The sequence below is a fragment of the Arvicola amphibius genome, chromosome 1 (assembly GCF_903992535.2).
Source record: "Arvicola amphibius chromosome 1, mArvAmp1.2, whole genome shotgun sequence".
NCBI classification, from domain to species: domain Eukaryota; kingdom Metazoa; phylum Chordata; class Mammalia; order Rodentia; family Cricetidae; genus Arvicola; species Arvicola amphibius.
Genome location: NC_052047.1, coordinates 62,765,175 through 62,785,874, shown reverse-complemented (window position 1 = coordinate 62,785,874; position 20,700 = coordinate 62,765,175). Strand labels below are relative to the sequence as shown.

Below are 20,700 nucleotides of genomic sequence, written 5' to 3'. Positions count from 1 at the left end.
ATGACAGGCCCGGCTTGTGAGCGGTAGGCCTTCTGAGGGTGAGGCAAATGTTTAGCCCTGGTTCCCAAGCTAGTAGGACACTGCCTATGTGCTTACTTGGTCTCTCTTCTCCCCATACAGAATCACAAGTGATGGTGTGCACAGAGGACAAGCGGAGCCCTGCACGACTGGTTAGCACAGCAGAGCCGGTAGCTGTGCTTGCTGGTGGGTGGGCGTGAACCTCAGGACCCCAGTGTCTCGCTCCAAGAGGAAACATGTCTAAAAAGGGACGCAGCAAGGGTGAGAAGCCCGAGACGGAGACGGACTCTGTGCAGATGGCCAACGAGGAGCTGCGGGCCAAGCTAACCAACATCCAGATAGAGTTCCAACAGGAGAAGAGCAAGGTGGGGCAGGGCCTCTGGCGCCACCTCAGGCTGGGCTGTGAGCACTGGGCTCTGAAGGGGTGTATTACCGGGTTTTGGAACCTTGGCTGCCCCTTCCGATAACAGGAGGCAGCTGCGCAGACTGCATGGTGGCAGTTTTCACCCATGCTGCCTATGAGGCTTGGTGGGACTGCGAGATTCTTTGCATTTCAGCTTCCCTTGCCTGCAAGATGGGGGGTTGTGTGTCACAGTAGGAGTTCCGGCAAGTCCTCTGTGAAGAGCCTGCCTCTGTCACAGGAGCTTTCTCATCCTCGTAGGGTGTGTATGAGCTTTGGAGTCTGTTGGAACAGTGCCTGGCTGGGGACCACATACTTCAGGAAACCAGTTAAGGTACCCATGTCAACCCAGCTCTGTGGGGAGGCTTCAGCTTTCAAAGTCACAGACCTGGTAGCCTCTCTCCTTGGTTCAGCCGGATTGGCTTCCTGATCTTGATGATGTCACTGACTTAAGTAACTGCTGAGGGATTTAAAGTCTCCCAAGCCTTGTTCTGGGCCTGCGGGTGATGTTCTAGTTCAAGGCTGTCCCCAGTGTCTGATAGAACAGCTACAGGGGAAAGTCCCCTGCCATGACCTTTGCTGTGGCTGTGACATGGGAGGGTCTGAGGTCTCTCAGCTGCATGACGGATCCTTGGAGAGCTGGTCACAGCACCCTCACAATCAGAAGCAGAGAGCAGTTAGTAAGAGTCAATGTTCATCTTGGTTTCTCCATTTTTACGCATTCCTGGACACCTGGCAGGTGTCCCTACTGCAGAATGGTCTTCCCATATCGATTAATGTAATTAAAATAATCCCTCCCAGACATGCCCACAGGCCCATCTTCATGTGACTCTAGCATCTGCCAGGTCAGTGTTAGCATTAACCATTACAAATGGGATTTAAATCCAGAATAATGTCCTAGTTTATATTGATCTCCTCATTATAGGTCTTGTCACCAATCTAATGCTATCTTAATGCCCCAGTGTTTAGAAAGCTAGCTCATCTGTTCTGGCAGGTATTACTGAGCGCCCACACCAGATTAGCCTGGTCTCGCAGGTGCCGCAGTATGGATTACAGACCCACGAGAGTCTCCTGATACCAGGGTGCTCTCAGCTCTGGGACTTGTGGGGTTCTCAGCCTAGCCATGTCCTGGCTGCTGTCTCCTCCTGCCTCACCCTGCTCCATAGGACTTTGTCTGTCCAGTCACTGGGATAAGTTCTGTTCTCAGGGAACTCAGTAGAGCATCCTCCAGGCTAGCATGGAAAGCCCAAATGTGTTCATTAAAGAGTCATTGAACATGACATCATACATTTGCCATGAGGTGACTCAGAAGCAGCCCCTTCCCTCAACTGGTGGTTTAGAGGCATGCAGGAGCTAGTGCTCGGAACACCAGAGGACTCAGCACACGCGGGGCAAGCTGGGCCTGTGAAGTCTTCTTGACCATCTTCGAGCTGGCCCCAAAGAGTTTGTTGACTGGAGAGGAAGCAAATACACTCACACTGCCTCAAGTGTTCAACAGCCCACATAAACAACCCCAGTGCCAGCTGGGGACAGGGTGAGATGGGCATACAGCTGGCAGGGTGGAACCCTAAGCCTGAAGAGGCCCCCAAGTCTGAGGTAATGTGGGGAGCAGGGACAACCGAGGAAAGACCATGCAGGTTCTGGCTGTAGCTTGCTGGTGATTTGGTAGATCTTTCAGTAACCAGTTCATGGTGTCTACCCCAAGGCTGGCACCAGCTTTGGCCTGCAGAAGTGAGTCAGACATCGACTCTACCCTCAAGCAGCCGAATGGCCTTGGTGGAATAGGACTCTCCTTTCCGGCCTTGAGTGTCAGGACCCTGGGCTCTGGCACAGCTCCTAGGCCTTGGATGTTGGGACCCTTAGATCTTTGGACCTGGCAGTTTTGAACTTTGCCAGCAGCTCTGGCCTTTGACCCTTGAAGCCTATCACCTCTGCTGTCTTGACTTTCCTCCTTCTCTGGGCTGCCACTCTCTTGAGCTGTCTCCTGCTTTTGCTCCCTGCAGTCTCTGCCCGGTCACTCTCTGTGATTCTGCTGGCTTCTTGATTCTGGTGGTACCACTGCCACCACCTCTGCTGCCACCCTTATCTACACCACCTGCCCTACCCATGGGGAAGCACAAAGGTAGACAAGACTTCTCAGGATAACCTCTTCGAACACCAGGGGGCAGCACAGGAAGGTGTGTCCTGCTGGGTCAAAAAGTGAAGGTTACAGCCTGGTTGTGCCCTGGAGAGGGTGTGGCTGAGAGTGACTTGCAAATGTGGTATTAATAATTTCTACCAATCACAACACCGCTTCCAGGTCTACCAAGGTCCAGTTATAGGCTTTTCACTGCAGCAGTAACAAGCTTTCTTGTGTGGGGGAAGGCCACTCTTCTAGTGAGACAGCCGCTGTGGGAGTTCACGGAGTCCCAGAGCTGAAGCCCCTTGTGTTATGTTGGTTTCCTCATCTCTGCTGGGAAAACAAAGATTCTGGCAGAAACAGCCTGGGGGCGGGGAGAGGAGGACAGGTTTATTCTGACCCACTTTTTCAGAGGACCCGCCCATCTTGGCAGGGAAGGTGTGGCAGAGCATAGTCCATAGTTCATGTCAGGGAAGCAGAGAAAGGAGGCTTTCCAGAGCCTAGCTGGAGTTCTCTTCCCTCTCATTCCATCTAGGACCCCAGCCCATGGGATGGTGGCCCCAGCTGCTGGGTGGGTCTTCCCCGCCTGGTCTGGCACCTGACAGGATGAGTCTAAACCCAGTCCTATTGATGGTTAAGCCTACCCTTTGTCAGCTCTCTTTAAACCTTAACCTTCTGTCCTGGACCTCAAAACGCTCTTCATGGGCATCAGTCTATGCCCACGAGTCCCCAGAATCATAACACTTTCAACACTGTTTAAAGTTCAAAGTCTCTGCTGAGACTCAAGGCAATCTCTTAGCTATGAAACCTTGTAAAAATAAAACAAACTTACATGTTGCCAAAATATAATAGACCAAGGCCATGAAAGGAGCTGTGGGAACAAAGCAAAACAGACTGAACCTCTGAGGGACAAACGTGAAATCTTGTAGCTCCATGACTAACACGTGGTGTCACGGTGTGAGCTCTGAGGACCTTGGGCAGCCCTAACCCCATGGCCTTGTCATCTGTAGCTCCTGTGAGCTGTGTCCTGGGCTGGCTTCCCTTGTCTGCAGCTGTCTTCAGAAGATGCTCCCCATTCCTGGCGTCTCCAACATCCTGATATCTGTACCGTGGCTTGGGATCCACCCTCCAGTGTCACGCATTGCTGGCATAGTGGTTTCTTGAAGGGACTCTCATCTTACCTCACTTTGCCTGACTCCTCAGACTCCCTTAAAAATCTAGGTGGACACCTACCATGACACTATAGCTCTTGTATTCTACGTGCCTGTAATACCAATGCCAGTGGACAGTGCCAAGGTCGGCTTCTAGTTGGAGTAGACCTGGAGCCACGGCTACTGCAGTCTTTTAGTGCATGCCGGGACAGCTGAACCTACGAAAGCACTTCCCTTCACAGTGGTGTGTGAGCAGGTTTCCCAGCTGCTGGGTCTTCTCCAGGGAAAGAAAGTCTTTCAAATGAGTTCGGATTTTACATGCAGAAGCTATTACTGGTGAAATCTAACCAACTCCTTCTATACACGGTGCTAAGTGCTTGGTTCTTCATTAATGGTAGCAGCCATCGCTAACCGCCAGACCCTCCTGTCTACAAAGTTCAGCTGTCTCCTTTTCTGCCCAAACAACTCACTTTTCACATTTTTTCTCTGATTCTTGCTCCATATTTCCATAGAAAACCAGAGCTTCCGGATGGTATCTTGAAAGACCTGTAGTCCCGGGCTCAAAACAGTTCTTCCCATCCGAAGTCCCCGATGTTCAGTCTTTACTGCCGGCTCTGTTCCCACCTCCGGCCAGAACCACCACTGAGCTCTGCTTGCAGCCCTCTAGGCCTTTTCTAGCCCACATCCCAAACTCGTCCACATTCCTCCCCCACACCAGTCCCGACCCTGAGAACTACACAGTCAGGTTTAGTCCTAGCAACGACCCAACTTCTTGTGTCAATTTTATGTGTATTTTTTACAGTTATGTCAACACTGGACAGACACCGCTGAAGAGAGAAATGTCTTACTTGACTCTTCTGACGTTAGAGGGTTTTGTACATTATGGCGGGGAAGGTGTAGCTGAGCAGAGTGGCAGCCAGACATGGCAGCCAGACATGGCAGCCAGGAAGCAGAGAAAAGCGTGATGCTCAGGTGGCATTCTCCGGTCCCCCTTTGTTCCATCCTGGCCCATAGCCTATGGGACGGCACCACCCACGTTCAGGGCTGCCTTTCTCCCTCATTTAGATTTTTCTGGAAATGCCATTGCAGTCATGTCTAGATGTGCTCCTCACCATCACTGAGATGATTGTAAACCCAGTCTGTGAGGCCTGACACCCCACAGTTGTCTGAGGCAGACATGGCTGGTGTTGTTTTTTTTAAAAAAATGGGTCCCAATCGGCAGCTGTAGGCAGGCAGAAATGCTGTAGGTCCCAAATGATGGTAGCGGGCCATGTGGTGGCAGACAGTGGGCCCTGGGAGCAGCCAGTCCCAGGCAGAGATGGCTGCCTGTCCCAGAGCACTGGGCTGGTCCCAGGCAGGGAGACACATGGCAGGCGGGCAGGAGACAGAGACATGGATAGACACAACATGCAGAGTGAGGTTGAATATTTATTCAGGGGGTTATGAAGGGGGAAGGGGGAAGGGGGAGAGAGAGACAGAGACAGAGAGGAGAAGAGGAGAGAGGAGAGAGAGACGGGGGAGCGGAGAAGTGGGGAGAGAGGCAGAAGCGAAGCTGCCTCTCTGAGAGGAAGATGGAAGAGAGCAAGCTCAGGCTGGAAGCTGAAGATCAGCCTGCCTCAGCGGATGAAAGAGGGAGTGGGCATGGGTTGTCTCTTAAAGGGACCAGGGACCAAAACCATAACAGCTGGTACAGCCGTCCTGGCTCGGCGGCAGTGTTCCTTGCATTTAGAGTTATCTGTGAACTGTTTGAGTCTTGACATCCTGGCACCAAATTCACCATGATAACTCCAGTTCCAGCCCTGGGGGAGGTGACCAGTGATGACTGGCATCCGGTGTTGTTTCTGTGGTTGCATGTGATGTCAGGAGATACCGGTCTCCTACATCTGCCTCAGGACTGTCATTTGCATCTTTCCTGGCTGTTAAAGGACAGATGTGCCGGTACGGAGATGATGTCACAAGACTCACTTAATTCCCCCTATTTGGCTATAAATCGTGTGGCCTGGGGAAGACATTGCTGTTTTCTGCAGAAGTCTGGATAACCGAGGCAGTTTGCCTCAGTGCTTTGGTTTTCTGCAGAAGTCTGGATAACCGAGGCAGTTTGTCTCAGTGCTTTGGCACTCACTGTTACAGGATCCCATAGGCAGTGAAAGGGCTGCTGGGTAGTGTGTAACCTGGGCTATTTGACTCACCTTAAGAAATCACTTCGTAGGTGCATTTTACTACAGGCCATGTAAAAGGTTTGCAGACCAGACCCACCCAGCATGCTCAGGCTGAGCACAGGTCCTGGGGTCAGGTTCCCTGAGAGGCTCAACCTTTATAATTACCACACACATGCACACACAGATGTACACACAAGATACACAGCGCACACACAGAGATGCACATATAAGATACACATACACATATATACAGATACACAGATGCACACACAAAATACACATATACACTCACACACACACAGACACACGCACAGATGCAAACACACAGACATACACAGAAGCACATACAAGATACACACAGATGTACACAAAGAGGGTCCCACTGTGGGGGCTCTTAGTCTCATTAATAAAAGAATTTAAGAACGGACAAATGGAAGCACAGGACTGTTTGTAAAAGAAAATCTCCTCGTCAGGTGAGCTGTAAACTTCATCTGCTGCCAAAGGAGGAGAGAAGGGCAAAAAAACCTTGCTGGCGTGGAGGTCAGACACAAGCTGACCGATAGTCACATGATGGGGAGGGAAGCCCAAAACATTACCGGAAAGTGAGCACACCAGTGTCCCTATGGAGTTGCTAACTATGAGCTTCTGCACTAGGAGTGGGAATTCTGGGAAGGGAAAGGACAGAATTTCATTAAAAAACTAATTATCCCACCCTTCTCTTTAGAATGGCTTAAGGTGAGGCCACCTTCCTAAGTGTGGATCCTTAGCAGGATGGCAATAACCCAGCCCTTATGTTAGGGCTTCACCCTGTCCCCTTGGGTGGCTCTGGGCTCATTCTAGAAACACTTTACTGTTTGGAATCTTCCTGGCTTTGGTGAGAGACGGTTTCTGTTCCAGCTGTCTCTAGTTTCTTGTCCTTTCTGATACAGTTCAGCACTGAAAGGTCTTTAAGGTTTGGCTTTCCAGGGAAAATCATAAAACAACTGGGAAAGAAGATCCTGGATGAAGTCGGGGTGGAGAACGGGGAGTTAGAGAACAGTGGGTGTGGCCTACAAGGGGAGTTAGAGGGTGGAGACTGGAAAAGTACGGGTCTGCCCCTAACCCCTGTTCCTGTTCTGGTGGCAGGTGGGCAAGCTGCGGGAGCGTCTGCAGGAGGCCAAACTGGAGCGCGAGCAGGAGCAGCGGCGCCACACAGCCTACATCTCGGAGCTCAAGGCCAAACTTCACGAGGAAAAAACGAAGGAGCTGCAGGCGCTGCGTGAGGCGCTCATCCGGCAGCATGAGCAGGAGGCAGCTCGTACAGCCAAGATCAAGGAAGGCGAGTTGCAGCGGCTGCAGGCCACGCTGAACGTGCTGCGCGATGGCGCCGCAGACAAAGTCAAGACCGCACTGCTGGCCGAGGCGCGCGAGGAGGCTCGCAGGACCTTTGATGGCGAGCGCCAGCGGCTGCAACAGGAGATCCTGGAGCTGAAGGCGGCTCGCAAACAGGCGGAGGAGGCACTCAGCAACTGCATGCAAGCCGACAAGGCTAAGGCCGCTGACCTGCGCGCTGCCTACCAAGCACACCAGGATGAGGTGCACCGCATCAAGCGGGAGTGCGAACGTGACATCCGCAGACTGGTAAGTGGCGTCTCTCGCCACAGCACTTTTTCTCAGGCACCTGGCGGTTTATTTGCTCCAGGCACGGTTGGAGGTACTGGGGTATTCACAAAGTCCTGGCTCTCCCTGCGGTGCTTGTAGGCTTAACATGGCAGGTCTCTTCTGCGGCATGGTTCTGGGCAGATCTGCAAACTGTCAGGAGCAGTTTTCCTTGTCTCTTGTAGTGGGGCTTGTGGATGGAGGATGGGGGCTGTAAGAGAGGACCTCGGTGGCTGTAGAGGCAAGGCTGGAGGTGCAGCTCTTTCATTCACCCGAACTGGGAGTGGTAAGACCCAGATCTGCAACAGGGAATTGTGAAGTGCAAAGTATTAGAATTTTTAAAAATGGGGTTGGGACGAGGGCTGTTAAGTGAAGATGACTCGCATTTCTGAGGGAAAGAGGAGACTTCACTGAGCCAATAGCAGTCACCACCAGCCCTAGTCTGTGTTTCCCAGGCATTGACCCCACTAGAAGTTAAGAGATGAATGGAACTTCGAGCCATTTCAATGGTGTCAGGAAGGAGCAGTCTGCAAACTGGGTTAGCTAACTCTGCTAATAATGTTCTCTCGTCCAAGTACTAACCAGTCCTGACCCTGATTAGCTTCTGAGATCAGATGAAACCAGGCACCTCCAGGGTGGTATGGCTGTAGACTGGTAATATTCTCCTGAGCCCTGAAGGATGTGGAAGGCCAGTGGGGACCCACAAGGTATAGTGGCATCTCCCATAGTCCTAGAAGACTATGTACATGTACAGGAGCCAGTGCTCTGTACATGTATGGGACTGTGATGAACAGCTGTGTGTACATCAAGACCCTGGGCAGCCTTCCCAGCTAGCTGAGATTCTCAGACTGCATGAAACGGTGATGTTTAGAAGAGCCACCTTGAAAGCTGAAGGCTGTGTTAGGTGGAACATGAAGAGGCAGGGAGATGCCATGCTGGCAGTGACCTTGAGTGTAGCCAGCCTGGCTGATGTGGATGGAAAGGGCCTCAGTCAGGAGTTCTCACTGGTCCTAAACAAGGGCAGTACTTAGCAGTAAAGGGTTTCTCAGGAAAGCCTAAAGTGTGTAAAAGGAAATATTTTGAAGACTAAGAGGAGGAAGAGACAGCCCTGTAGCTAGAGTTGGCAGACTTGCCGGCAGCCTACAGGGTTCCTCTTTGGGAAGGACGTACATCACATAACCCTTATCAAAAAAGTCTGCTGTGCTTCACAATGTGAGGACTGTTGGTACCACATCAACCCACAGAGCAAAACACACTGCAGATGAAAGAAATGCTGGAAATCAGCCATCCGAGCTGCTTTATCAGGAAGGAGGACAGACAGACAGACAATTGAATTGGGTAAAGTGCTTGCTGTGCAAGCCCAATGATCCCAGTTAGATCCCAGGAACCCTTGGTGGGAGGAGAAAACTGACTCCTATAAGTTGTCTTCTGACTCTACACGCATGCCATGGCACATGCATTCCCATATTCAAATTCATATGTCATAAAACACACTATGATAGCGATGATGATGATGATGATAATAATTTAACTTCCCAGAAAGTAGAGCAAGGAAAACTATAAAGAATAAGAATTACCAAAGACAAAAACCAATAAAGAAATCAAGAAGTTCATAAATTAATTAAAATTGGTAAATTGATTCAGTACCGACAATATGGATAAGGGGAAACATGGCTAACTATAAGTCTCGGGAGTAGGCTGGGGGCAATGAAGAAGCAAGGGCTGACACTGAAGACACCCTGGGTTGTGTCGACCAACAGATGAGATGTACTTAGAGGAATTGGCGGCTACTAGCTCATGGTACTTCCACATGTAGAAGAGCCTGGACCTGGTGCCCCAACAGGAAAGGCGTTCAAATTTCAAATATTTAAGGAGGAAGTGAAATGAATCCTGGTTGCATCAACTACTTGCCTCAGTGCTAAAATCAAATACCTGAGAAAATGTCCCTTAAGGCCCAGCGGTGGTGGCGCACGCCTTTAATTCCCAACACTCAGGAGGCAGAGACAGGTGGATCTCTGTGAGTTTGACCCCAACCTGGTTTATAGAGCTTGTTCCAGGAAAGCCACTCAAGGAAGGAAGAGCTCATTTGGGCCTCACAGTTTGGTGCAGCCCATCCTGGTGGGGAAGGCGTGGGGCGGGCAGGAGATGGGAGGCAGCTGCTCACACTGAGCTGCTCAGTGCATTCCCTGGAAACAAGGAGAGATGGATACTGGTGCCCAGCTGACTTCTGTTTACTCAAGTCTGGAACCCCCTACATGGGATGGGGCTTCCTACCTCAATTAAACCTCTGGAAACATCCTCATAGAAACACCCAGAGGTGTGATTCCTAGCTGATTTTAGTCTGGTTAAATTGACAGAGATGAACCCTCACAGTACCAAAGGCATCCAGGAAATAGAAGAGTAGAAAATATCCAAAGTCCTTAGCTAATGATGTGTGAAGAATTGGGGGATTTTTATCTTTTAAGAACATAGCTATAAGAATACTAATTGAGTATTAACAAAGAAAGACCAGGGCTATATTGGAAGGCTAAGAAATCATGGGCCAGGTCGAGTTAATTATGGAAATGTAAAGATCAGTTTAGTATTTACTGATTTAAAGTCAGAGAGTATACTTTATTTTTTTACGTTTTGAGACAGGGTCTCACTGTATAGCTTTGGATAGCCTGGAGCTTGCTATGTAGACCAAGCTGGCCTCAAACTCATAGAGATCCACTCATAGAGGCCACCACAGGCTTTAATCTGGCAACGAAGTAAAGGATTAAACCCCATGTTGCCATTTTCATCCATCCATTCCGAACATTTTAAAATTTATCTTTCGGACTCACTCTTAGAATACCTGAATTAAAGTGGAATTGCTCTAAACTGACAAGCTTTTCTTTGGGAAATCTGCTAACAATGTTTGTCATAATGATGAGCCAGCTAAGGTTTCCCACTCAAGTTCATGACTAAAACAAAGGGACCGTTACCACCTCTTCTGTTGAGCTTTGCACTAGTCAGGCGGAGAGCACACAGAGGACCACGGAAGAACTAAGTTCTAACAGTTGGAAGAAGAGGAACCTGGTTGCTTATGTGTGAATTCTGTGATGCTGCTGCAGGAGTCTGGGATCTGCTCCCTGTCGGTTCATAGCACAGACTGGGTAATTTTGGGTCTGGAAACTAGAAAGCCAAGGTAGCATCAGATTCTATGTTCAGCGAGCAGCTAGTCCCTGCTCCCACGATGGCACCTTCACAGCCATGTCCTCAAACGTTGGATGGCGCAGAACTGCAAAAGGGAGGCACATGAAGGCTTCAGCCGCTCCTACAAGGTCGTTAGTCTCAAGGCTCTCAGAACTAGCAAGCACATTTGTCCAAGCTCTGATACTAAGTAGATACAAAAGGCCCTTTGTTTCTATACACTAGCGGCAGACAGCTGGAAAAAGAAACACTTAAATGGCAGGAAGAAGGCTCCAGGAATAATTGTAAGGCAAGTTGTGTAGGTGCTCTACCCGGCTACAAAGTCTTGCTGCAAAGAGTTAGAGAGCTAAGTAAACAGTTTCCACTGTTGAGAATGTTGATGAAAGTGAATGGAAGCTTCCCAGAATCCAAGTTAACTTTTTTCCTAGGCTGTTGTAAGAATTTTCCTATGATGTGTGTGTGTGGGAGGGTGTCAGTAGGGTACAGTGTGGGGGCTGAGTTGGGGGGGAGGGAGGGGATAACAATGACAGCGAAGATATGAGGACAACTAAGCATTTTCTCACCCTGTCCTCATAAGCTCCCAAATGACAGTTTGATCCCCAGAGTTCATCCGGAGAAACCAATGAGTGTGGGGTGTGTCAAGGGTGGGTAATAGTAAGCAGCGCATAGGAGGCTTTGCCCTCAGCGTGGATGCTGGCTTCTCACGCCTGCGCAGATGGAGCCCCTCTCTATTAACACCGCCAAACCTCTATGTTCTAGCTTCTTCCTGAAACCTAGTTCTTTTAGGGCAGAATTTCATGCAACTTGGAGGAGTGGCTGGATAGTCAGCGGAGCTTGGGTGACTAGCCCTGCCCCTCCCATGTGGGGAAGTCAGTAGTCAAGCCCAGCTGGGATGAACTTTCTTGAGTACACTCTGGACAGTATAAAGATGGCGTTTCTGTTTGAAGAGTAGGACTGTGCAGCACAGACACCGGCAAGCAGATTCTAAGTTAGAGCTAAGCATTTGAAGGATCTGGAGTGGTAGGTGTGCGTGTGTGCTTGTGTGTGTGTGTGTGTGTGTGTGTGTGTGTGTGTGTGTTGAAGCTACCTGCATGCTAGACAAGCATTCTTTCTCCAAGGCACACTTCCAGTTTTTGGAGTTACAACCTTGAAGAAGGAAAAATTTCCAGGTTGTCATATGACTTACTGCGTGAAAGGAAAAGTGTCAGCTCAGGACTCTCAGACCAAGTTCTCAGCACAAAGATTTATTTGGCCTGGAGGGACAAAGGGCAGGAGATAAAAGACAAAGACAGGAGATAGAGGATGCAGAAAGGGAAGGGAACAAGGAAAGGGGGTAGGGATATTTATTTGCCCCTGAGGACTGCCTCTGAATAGAGAGGAGACAGATGTGGCCTTTGGGCGAATGGCAGTTTATAAAGGTAGATTAAGGAAGAAACCCTTTGTTGGGATGAGGTGTTTAATTTTAATTAGGCATGTTAATTAAGTAAGCCAAAGGGGGGCTTTTGATTCCTAGACTTCAAAACTTTGATAGCTGAACTTTGTTAACCAGCCTCAGGAGCCAAATAAGGAAATAGACCTTGGTAGCTAGCTTTAGAAGTAAGGCAGAGTGTGGGAGGGAAGGGCAGGGCCTGCCAGAGCCACTCTCAAGCTGACCCATCGTCCATTCCTGACCAAGTTACAGCAATTGAAACAGTGAGGCTGAGGGTAGAGGCACATCAAAGGAACAGAAGGGGCTCGAACAGCCCTGTAAATACGTGATCATGTGACTAAGGAACAGGCTATCTTTGTGGTGTAGTAGGAGATGGCAGGCATTTCAATAAACCACACTCAGACAGTAGGGTGTCTCTATGGGATGTTTCTGCTGTGACATATTTATATATGTCATGTACAGCTGCTGGGGTGGCCCAGGTAAAAGTCCAGTAGTTGCAGGAAGTCATCAGAAGCTCCGTGTCTCACACATGGGAGCCTGTGTCTTCTACATGGGAGTGTTGTGAGGCAAAGCAAGCCGAGTCAGCCTGTCAGTGTGGAGACCCCGGACGCAGCCGTGACACTCTGTGAAAAGGGTAGAATGAGATAAACATGTTTTCCAAGGAATGGGAACTAAGCTGGCAACAAGGCGCTTGGGCAAAAAGGGAAGAATGACCAGGAAAGACACGCTTAAAGATTATCCGTGGTCCTTAATTTAAACCTCGGATGATTGCTCAGATAAAACATTGAAGCCTGTGCAATACCGGGAAGCAGATGTGTGGCCCGGGATGGGTGAGACCTGGACCATTAATGAAGTCACACCCCTATAAAGCCCTCGCATCTCCCCTGAGGTGTGCCACTCTGAGGGATCCAGAGCAAACAACAACAACAGACAAAAAGGGCTCAGCTGAAAGCTAACTGAAGAATCTGAGGATTTGTTTATGCTCCAGGAAGATAGGAGGGATGTGTGTAGACGTTCAGGTGGGACGAGTAGAAGAGGGAGTAGATGGCAGGAGTAAACAGATCACATCAGTAGTTAATCCCAGTGAGCACAGAGCTACCAACCCCCTTAAAAGGAGAAGTTCCTACAGGAAGGCCACACATTAAGCACGAAGGCCTGCTTTCCCTGAAGGACAAAGAAAAAACGCTATGCAAATAGGCGATTAAAATTTATATGAATAATAACACAGTCAGTTAAAGGAATATTATTACACAGAAGTGTGGAAGAGTGCATTTCTGATGTATACAAGAACTTGGGTGGACTCAGACATGTGCCGGGAGAAAAAAAGCCACCCCGAGGATGAGGATGAAGGCATATCTCTACCCAGAGGGAGGGGAGAAGGGGAAAGAGGATGGTGGCACTAGAGGACAGATTGGAGGATGCCGGTAGGGTGGAACTGTGAAGAAGGGCCCAAAGGAACTCCATGGTCGTTTGGTAATGTTTTCTTGTTACCCCAGGAGGGTGCATCACACAGGCAGCTAAGGCAGTACCGGCCTGTACAGTGTTTGTACATATCGGAGCCGTGTTCTTGCTTGGCATGTTTCGGGGTGACTGGGATCGAATTGGAGCTGGCTGTATAGAACTGCACCATGCAAGGGCCCTTTTTAGGTCTGTCACTCTCTGTACAGATGCACCGCCCGGTGCAGACTGAGCACAGTACCCGGAGCTTTGTGGACTCCTGCATTTGGAGCAGAACGAGAGGTTAAGTGGTCAAGGAAAGGAAATGGACACGTTGCAGGATTTTTGAGGAGTGGAGATAATGCTCTGCTGTCTTCTGCTGACTCTGAACCAATCGAGAATCAATCAAAAGTGTTAGCGGAGGAGGAGGAGGCAATAGGATGCTTTCATCATTAGCAAAGCTAGGCTGGAGAGTATGTGGTTTGGTAAAGGCCAGGATGACTGTACAACTTAACTACTTGTCTCCTGCAATGGGAGACTGCAGTTTCCCATTGGACAGAAACCCTGAGCTGCAGACTAGGTAGTCGCCCAAGGCAGTTTTCTTTATTAATTAACCAATGAAAGTAACATAGACAGATAACTCTCCTCCATCACACCATCCTACTTGACTCCCCCCCCTTCCCTTAGCTGAGTACCTGAAAGGTCTCTGGTGGCAAGGAGCAGCAGCAGGGAGCATCACCGACTGACACTAGTACACCTACCTGTGGCCCCAGTGAGAGGGCCACCAGGAGCTGGGCCAGTTTTGTTCCCTATGAGACCCTGGGCTCTGTGTGAGGCAGTGCACAATGGTGCCCCGGATGGCTATGGTGAGTCCCCACTGCGGGGCTTCTGCTAGTCACCAGCAGGGCCTGTTTAGACACCTAGCAGGATGCTCTTTCTCTTTGTGCCTGCTCTCGCCACCTTTGCCTCCTGGGTCAGCGCATTGGCATTTATGACAACTTACAGGGGCCCCTTGGAAGCAACTTATGGCAAGGTGAAAGTAAAGACTCAGGCTGCTCATTGTGTGAGCTGATCTCTTCTGAAGAGCTTAGTAAGGAGAAGGAGAGGATGTGGGAACAGTGAAAGGAAAGGGAGGAGGTGAGAACAGGGAGAGGAAAGGGAGGAGGTGAGAACAGGGAGAGGAAGGGGAGGAGGTGGGAACAGTGAGAGGAAAGGGAGGAGGTGAGAACAGGGAGAGGAAGGGGAGGGGTTGGAACAGGGAGAGGAAGGGGAAGAGGTGGGAACAGGGAGAGGAAGAGGAGGAGTTGGTAACAGAGAGAGGAAGGGGAGGAGGTGGGAACATGGAGAGGAAGGGAAGGGGTGGGAATAGAGAGAGGAAGGGGAGGAGGTGGGAACAAGGAGAGGAAGGGAAGGGGTGGGAACAGGGAGAGGAAGGGGAGGTGGTGGAAACAGGGAGAGGAAGGGAAGGAGGTGGGAACAGGGAGAGGAAGCAGAGGAGGGTGGAAACAGGGAGAGGAAGCAGAGGAGGTGGGAACAGGGAGAGGAAGGGGAGGTGGTGGGAACAGGGAGAGGAAGGGAAGGGGTGGGGACAGGGAGAGGAAGGGAAGGGGTGGGAACAGGGAGAGGAAGGGGAAGAGGTGGGAACAGGGAGAGGAAGGGGAGGAGGTGGGAACAAGGAGAGGAAGGGAAGGGGTGGGAACAGGGAGAGGAAGGGGAGGAGGTGGAAACAGGGAGAGGAAGGGAAGGAAGTGGGAACAGGGAGAGGAAGGGAAGGAGGTGGGAACAGGGAGAGGAAGCAGAGGAGGTGGAAACAGGGAGAGGAAGCAGAGGAGGTGGGAACAGGGAGAGGAAGGGGAGAGGAAGGGAAGGGGTGGGAATAGAGAGAGGAAGGGGAGGTGGTGGGAACAGGGAGAGGAAGGGAAGGGGTGGGGACAGGGAGAGGAAGGGAAGGGGTGGGAACAGGGAGAGGAAGGGGAAGAGGTGGGAACAGGGAGAGGAAGCAGAGGAGGTGGAAACAGGGAGAGGAAGGGAAGGAGGTGGGAACAGGGAGAGGAAGGGGAGGAGGTGGAAACAGGGGGAGGAAGGGAAGGGGTGGGAACAGGGAGAGGAAGAGGAAGAGGTGGGAACAAGGAGAGGAAGCAGAGGAGGTGGAAACAGGGAGAGGAAGGGAAGGAGGTGGGAACATGGCCCAGGTGCTTTGGATGCTGGTCAGTCACCCGTGGCCTTCAGTTCCTCCTGTGTGTAGGCGTGTTCTTTCGCAGCAGCGGGAGAAACTCAACTGTTTTTGTTCTTGTTTGTTTTTTTTTATTTCATGTATGTGGGTGTTTTGCTTGTACATTTGTGCACTGCATGCATGCAATATCTATGGAAGCCAGAAGGAGGGCATCAGATCCCCTGGAGCTGGAGTTACAGATGGCTGTGAGCTGTCATGTGTGTGCTGGGGCTCAGACCCAGTCCTCTGGAAGAGCAGCCAGTGCTCTTAACTGCTGAGCCATCTCTCCAGACCTGAAAATTCTTTTCTTCAAAATGTCTAGATACCAAACAACAAAACAAGCCAGGCATGGTGGTGCACGCCTTTAATCCTAGCAATCAAGAGGCAGAGGCAGGTGGATCTCTAAGTTTGAGGCCAGCCTGGTCTACAGAGAAAGATCCAGGACAGACAGGGCTGCTGCATAGGAAACCTTCTCAACAGCTCCCCCCTCCGCCCTCAAAAAAAAACCCCCTTGCTTATAGGAAGACTATCAGAAGGCACGAGAGCTCCAGGCATGGTGGCTCTAGGTTCTGGAGTCCCAGGAATGGCTCCTAGGGCGCTGAGGCCACCCATGGTGCTATGTCCCACAGTTTGAGTCTCTCTCTCCCTTTGTCTCCCTCAAAGATGCTATGGTATCATGGTTTACTGCTGCCTTCCACATTTTGGGTACACAAAGATGCTTTGGATTCTATTATGTGTTTTTATGAGACCATAGTGATTGTTTCAAAACCAAAAACAAACCAAAAAAACCCAAAACAAATAGACAGAAAAAGCCAGGTGGCGGCGGCACATGCCTTTAATCGGGAGGCAGAGGCAGGCGGATCTCTGAGTTCGAGGTCAGCCTGGTCTACAAGAGCTAGTTGCAGGACAGGCTCCAATGCTACAGAGAAATCCTGTCTCAAAAAACAAAAACAAACAAACAAAAAACCAGAAACTGAAAAATGTAAAATGGAGTTTTTTTTACTGTATTGTTGCACCAGCCTAGAGTGGGGTTAGGCCTCAAAACCTATCTTCAAGAGAGTGACCCATGGCACCCAGCCCCAGGAATCCACCTGTCTTAGTGTGTGAAGGGCAGGAGGTCTGGGCGTGTCCAGGCTAGCTAGGAAGCAGGAAGGAGGAGGCCTGGGCTGGACCTGGAGCCCCAGGGAACTCTGCCCTGGGGGAAAATCTAGAGTCCCTTCTGGTTCACTATGTGACTCTAGAACACCAAACTCAAGGTGTTACCAGGACCAAGTGGCTTTGAAGGCTCTGGGGGAGGGTTCTTTCCACTTTTCCCAGCTCCCGGGGTTGCTTCCAGTTCTTTGGTCCCTGACTATGCAACTGTTTCCTTGTAAAGAAAAACATATCAGAGGTCCCAGAGAAGATGAAGATTCTCTAGTTAGGACCTTGTCCTCACAGGGATACTTCCCTAGTGGTTGACTTCATATGAGTAAGTTGAAGAATGGCCTTGGGTTTCCTCTGCAAACCTCTGTCTGTGTGGCTCCCTGATCTGTCTGGCCAGACATGTTAAGCTCTGCTCCCTGTTTGATATACTGCCCAGGGAAGACTGGTTTTGACTGGGCTGGAGTAGGCAAGGATATAAGTGTCCCTGTGTGCCCAAATAGGGGGCTCCCCACACCTGCAAAGGGGGTTCACTGGAGCCCAAGCAGCATTTAGGTGGCTTGTAGTTCTGTGACTCGGGTTCTGAGGGAAGTGAGGATTGAGCACATCATACCTGCATCAGTTGCTTGTAGGATCCAGCCATCCGGGAATATTGGTGAATAAGCGGGAGGCAGGAGCAGTCACCTCCAGAAGCTTCTCTGTGAGGAAGCAGGATGGGCTGACCTGCTTGGGGCCCATAGGGAGCTGATGGATTGGGGGTGTCTTGGGATATCATGTGTTCTTTATTGTGGAGAGATGACTGAGGAGGGCTGAGATGCAGCGGGAAGTGACCATAATTCTGTATATGCTCAGACCTAGAGCTTTGTCTTCAGTGTTTATGAAATTAGGTTCTGGGCTGCAGACTCTCGCCGCCCCACGTCCAGATCATTCCCAATTCAGTGGACCCAGCATCCATCCAAAGTCTGGATGAGGCCACCCTGGTCCAGAGTCAGCATGTGAAGGCCCATTTTTTTTCTCTTCCAGATGGATGAGATCAAAGGGAAGGAGCGGGTGATCCTGGCCCTGGAGAAGGAGCTTGGTGTCCAGGCCGGGCAAACCCAGAGGCTGCTACTTCAGAAGGAAGCTCTGGATGAGCAGCTGGTCCAGGTCAAGGAGGCAGAGCGCCACCACAGTAGCCCGAAGCGGGAGCTCCCTCCTGGCATTGGAGACATGGCAGAACTCATGGGTGGGCAGGTGAGGGATAGTATGTTCTGCTAGCCGTAGAGAAGACCACCCACCTGCATCCTTCCTCTGCTGGCCACTGCCCTGCTCAGCTTGCTAGCCCTTCTTTGACCTTTCTTGTTCTCTCACACTCCCCTCCCGACTCCTGCTTCTCCCTGGGTCCTTCCCTCTTTTACCGATATTCAGCGTGTGTCAGGCCCAGCACTCAGCCCTGAGAAGATAATGGTGAAGAACTGACTCTCTGAGCCTGCTGGCACTGGAGTTGCAGAAAAGATATGGACATCTCAGAGCAGGGTACACAGTGGGGACTCTGCCAGGAGGAGGAGGGCCCTGGGCAAGCCAGAGAGTCGCAAAGTCAGAGGACCAAAGGCAAGCAAGGTTTTCCTAGTGGCTAGCAACACGTGCCAGGGCAAGAGTGTGTGGGGGCCACCACCTCTCCTTTGGCAAAAGGAGGCAGAAGCAAGCCAGTCTGCCTCCCTCCCTCCCTCCCTCCCTTCCTTCCTTTCTCTGTCCCTCCTTTCCTTCCTTCCCCTCTGCCTCTTTGGATGTTATGAATGTTCTATGCTGAATGTTGCATTAGGTGCTGATGTTTGAATGTCAAGCATGACAGCCTGCTATGGAGGAATGTACTAGCATGTTCTAGAAACCACACTGACTTGTGGCAGGTCTTTATAAGACACGCAGGGTAGGTGGGTTGCACGTGTGTGGGAGCTTGGGCTTCCCTGGGCTGGTGTTGGAATCCCACTGAGGTGTTTTAAAGTCTCAGGCGGGTTGAGGTGAAGTGTCCCTAGAGGATGTAGCAGGAGTGTCTGTCTGTCTGTCTGTCTGCCGCCTTTTTCAGCACCCAGTCCTCTAGACAGGTCTGTCCCCATTGTGTCATCGTTGGGTCTTCAGAGCCTCCATGGAATCATTTGAGCTTCTTCAAAGTTTTTATTTTTAGGATCAACATATGGATGAGCGAGATGTGAGGCGATTTCAACTAAAAATTGCTGAACTGAATTCAGTGATTCGGAAGCTGGAAGACAGAAACACCCTGCTGGCAGATGAGCGGAATGAACTGGTAACCAAGCAAGACACATGGCATCTGTGGACGCGAGGAAGGGGCTGGGCCAAGGGGCAGAGCGTGGATGCTGAGGGCCTTCTGTGAGGGCCTCCTGGTTCCCTCCCCCCTGTGTGTGTGTGTGTGTGTGTGTGTGTGTGTGTTTGTGGTGTGTCACACTCACTGAAGAAATTCTCTGTTTGTTGTCTGTTTAGAGATCCATTCTTAGAAACAGTTGGGGAAGTGAATGAGAGGGCTCTGGATAGGGTGCTCACCACAGCGGTTTGTAATATTAACAGCAGAAAGCAACAACAAACACAGGCAATCAACACTAAAGCCTCCCGCGCTGCGCGGGAACTGTGGGGACTTTCCAGATTGATGCAGCACAGTCCTGAGGAGCAGATGTCACCGACAGGTGACTCTTTGCCTGTAGATTGCAGTATGAAAGCGGTTTACAGGGCAGGCTTTGTAGTGGTTTCGGATCTGGAAAGCTGTTCTTTTAGGTGGCGTGGTTATGGATAATTCTACTTTTATTCTTTATTTACTTGGCATAAAAGTGGATACATTTCTATTTTTAAAAGTGATGAACATGCATGCTGGTGGCTTAGTTGCTCGAATAGTTGCCTGTCATGCAGGAATCCCCGGGGTGGGCATGGGAGTTCCATCCCCAGCACTCTATAAACCACATGTAATTCCAGCCTTTAATCCCAACACCCGAGGGGGCAGGTAGAAGGATCAGAAGTTCAAGGCTGTCAGTCAGCTCATATCAAGTTGTGAGGCCAGCCTGAGCTACATGAGAACCTGTCTTAAATCTCTCTCTCTGTTTGTGTGTGTGTGGTGTGGAATGAACACAGACTTAGAGTTTAAAATAAATCTTTAGTAAAACTAATATATGCATAAATATGCTTACTTCTACAATAGAAACAGCTAAACCTCTTTTATTTTTAACCCCATCTCTTTCTTTTATTATATCTTCTTTCTTGTGTGTGCCACTTGTAGAGGTCAGGGGGCAACTCCGGGGAGCTGGCTTTCCTTTTTCACTGTGTGTGTTTGGGGATGGGTTTGGGTTTAGCACTTTTACCTGCCGAGCCATCTCGCTGGCCCCAGCTAAGCTAATTTTCATGTTAATGCATAAACCTTTCGGCAAAAACCTCATGATCTTGGTGTTCATTCTGGCCTGGATTGTGAAGAAAAAATGTATCTCCACAGGTTTAGCAGAAAGAAAATTAATGTTTTCCTAGTGTGCTTGGAGGCATACCTCAGATGGCGACAACCAGACAATCAGACTTGGACTGTACACCCATGACATTTCTACTTCTTGCTTCAATATTCATAAGCTGAATAGACACTCATGACCACATGGCAATTTACTGAGGAGGACAGGAAAGCACAAGCACTTCCTGAACGACTTTGGAAATGAGGAGGCAGTCAGGTCTGCCTGCTGTTTACACTCATGATCTGGGCGTCTACACATTTCACTTTAATAAACAAATCCATGCCCCAAAGGATGGTGGCTTGATTTTGCACTTGCAGAGTGGGCGCTTTCTTTCTGTCTCCTCACCC

The 20,700-nt window shown here is 50.2% G+C and overlaps 1 protein-coding gene across 1 annotated transcript in view; it reads left to right on the top strand.

Annotated features, from left to right (window-relative positions):
* Window positions 1-200: 200 nt before the first annotated feature.
* Jakmip1 (janus kinase and microtubule interacting protein 1) overlaps window positions 201-20,700 on the top strand; it is a 61,547-nt gene continuing 41,047 nt past the window's right edge. The window contains exons 1-4 of the mRNA XM_042055067.1: window positions 201-383; window positions 6,973-7,467; window positions 17,901-18,110; window positions 19,039-19,158. Coding sequence (XP_041911001.1) covers window positions 255-383; window positions 6,973-7,467; window positions 17,901-18,110; window positions 19,039-19,158 — 954 coding nt within the window. The 5' untranslated portion in view covers window positions 201-254. The remainder of the gene's footprint in view (window positions 384-6,972; window positions 7,468-17,900; window positions 18,111-19,038; window positions 19,159-20,700) is intronic.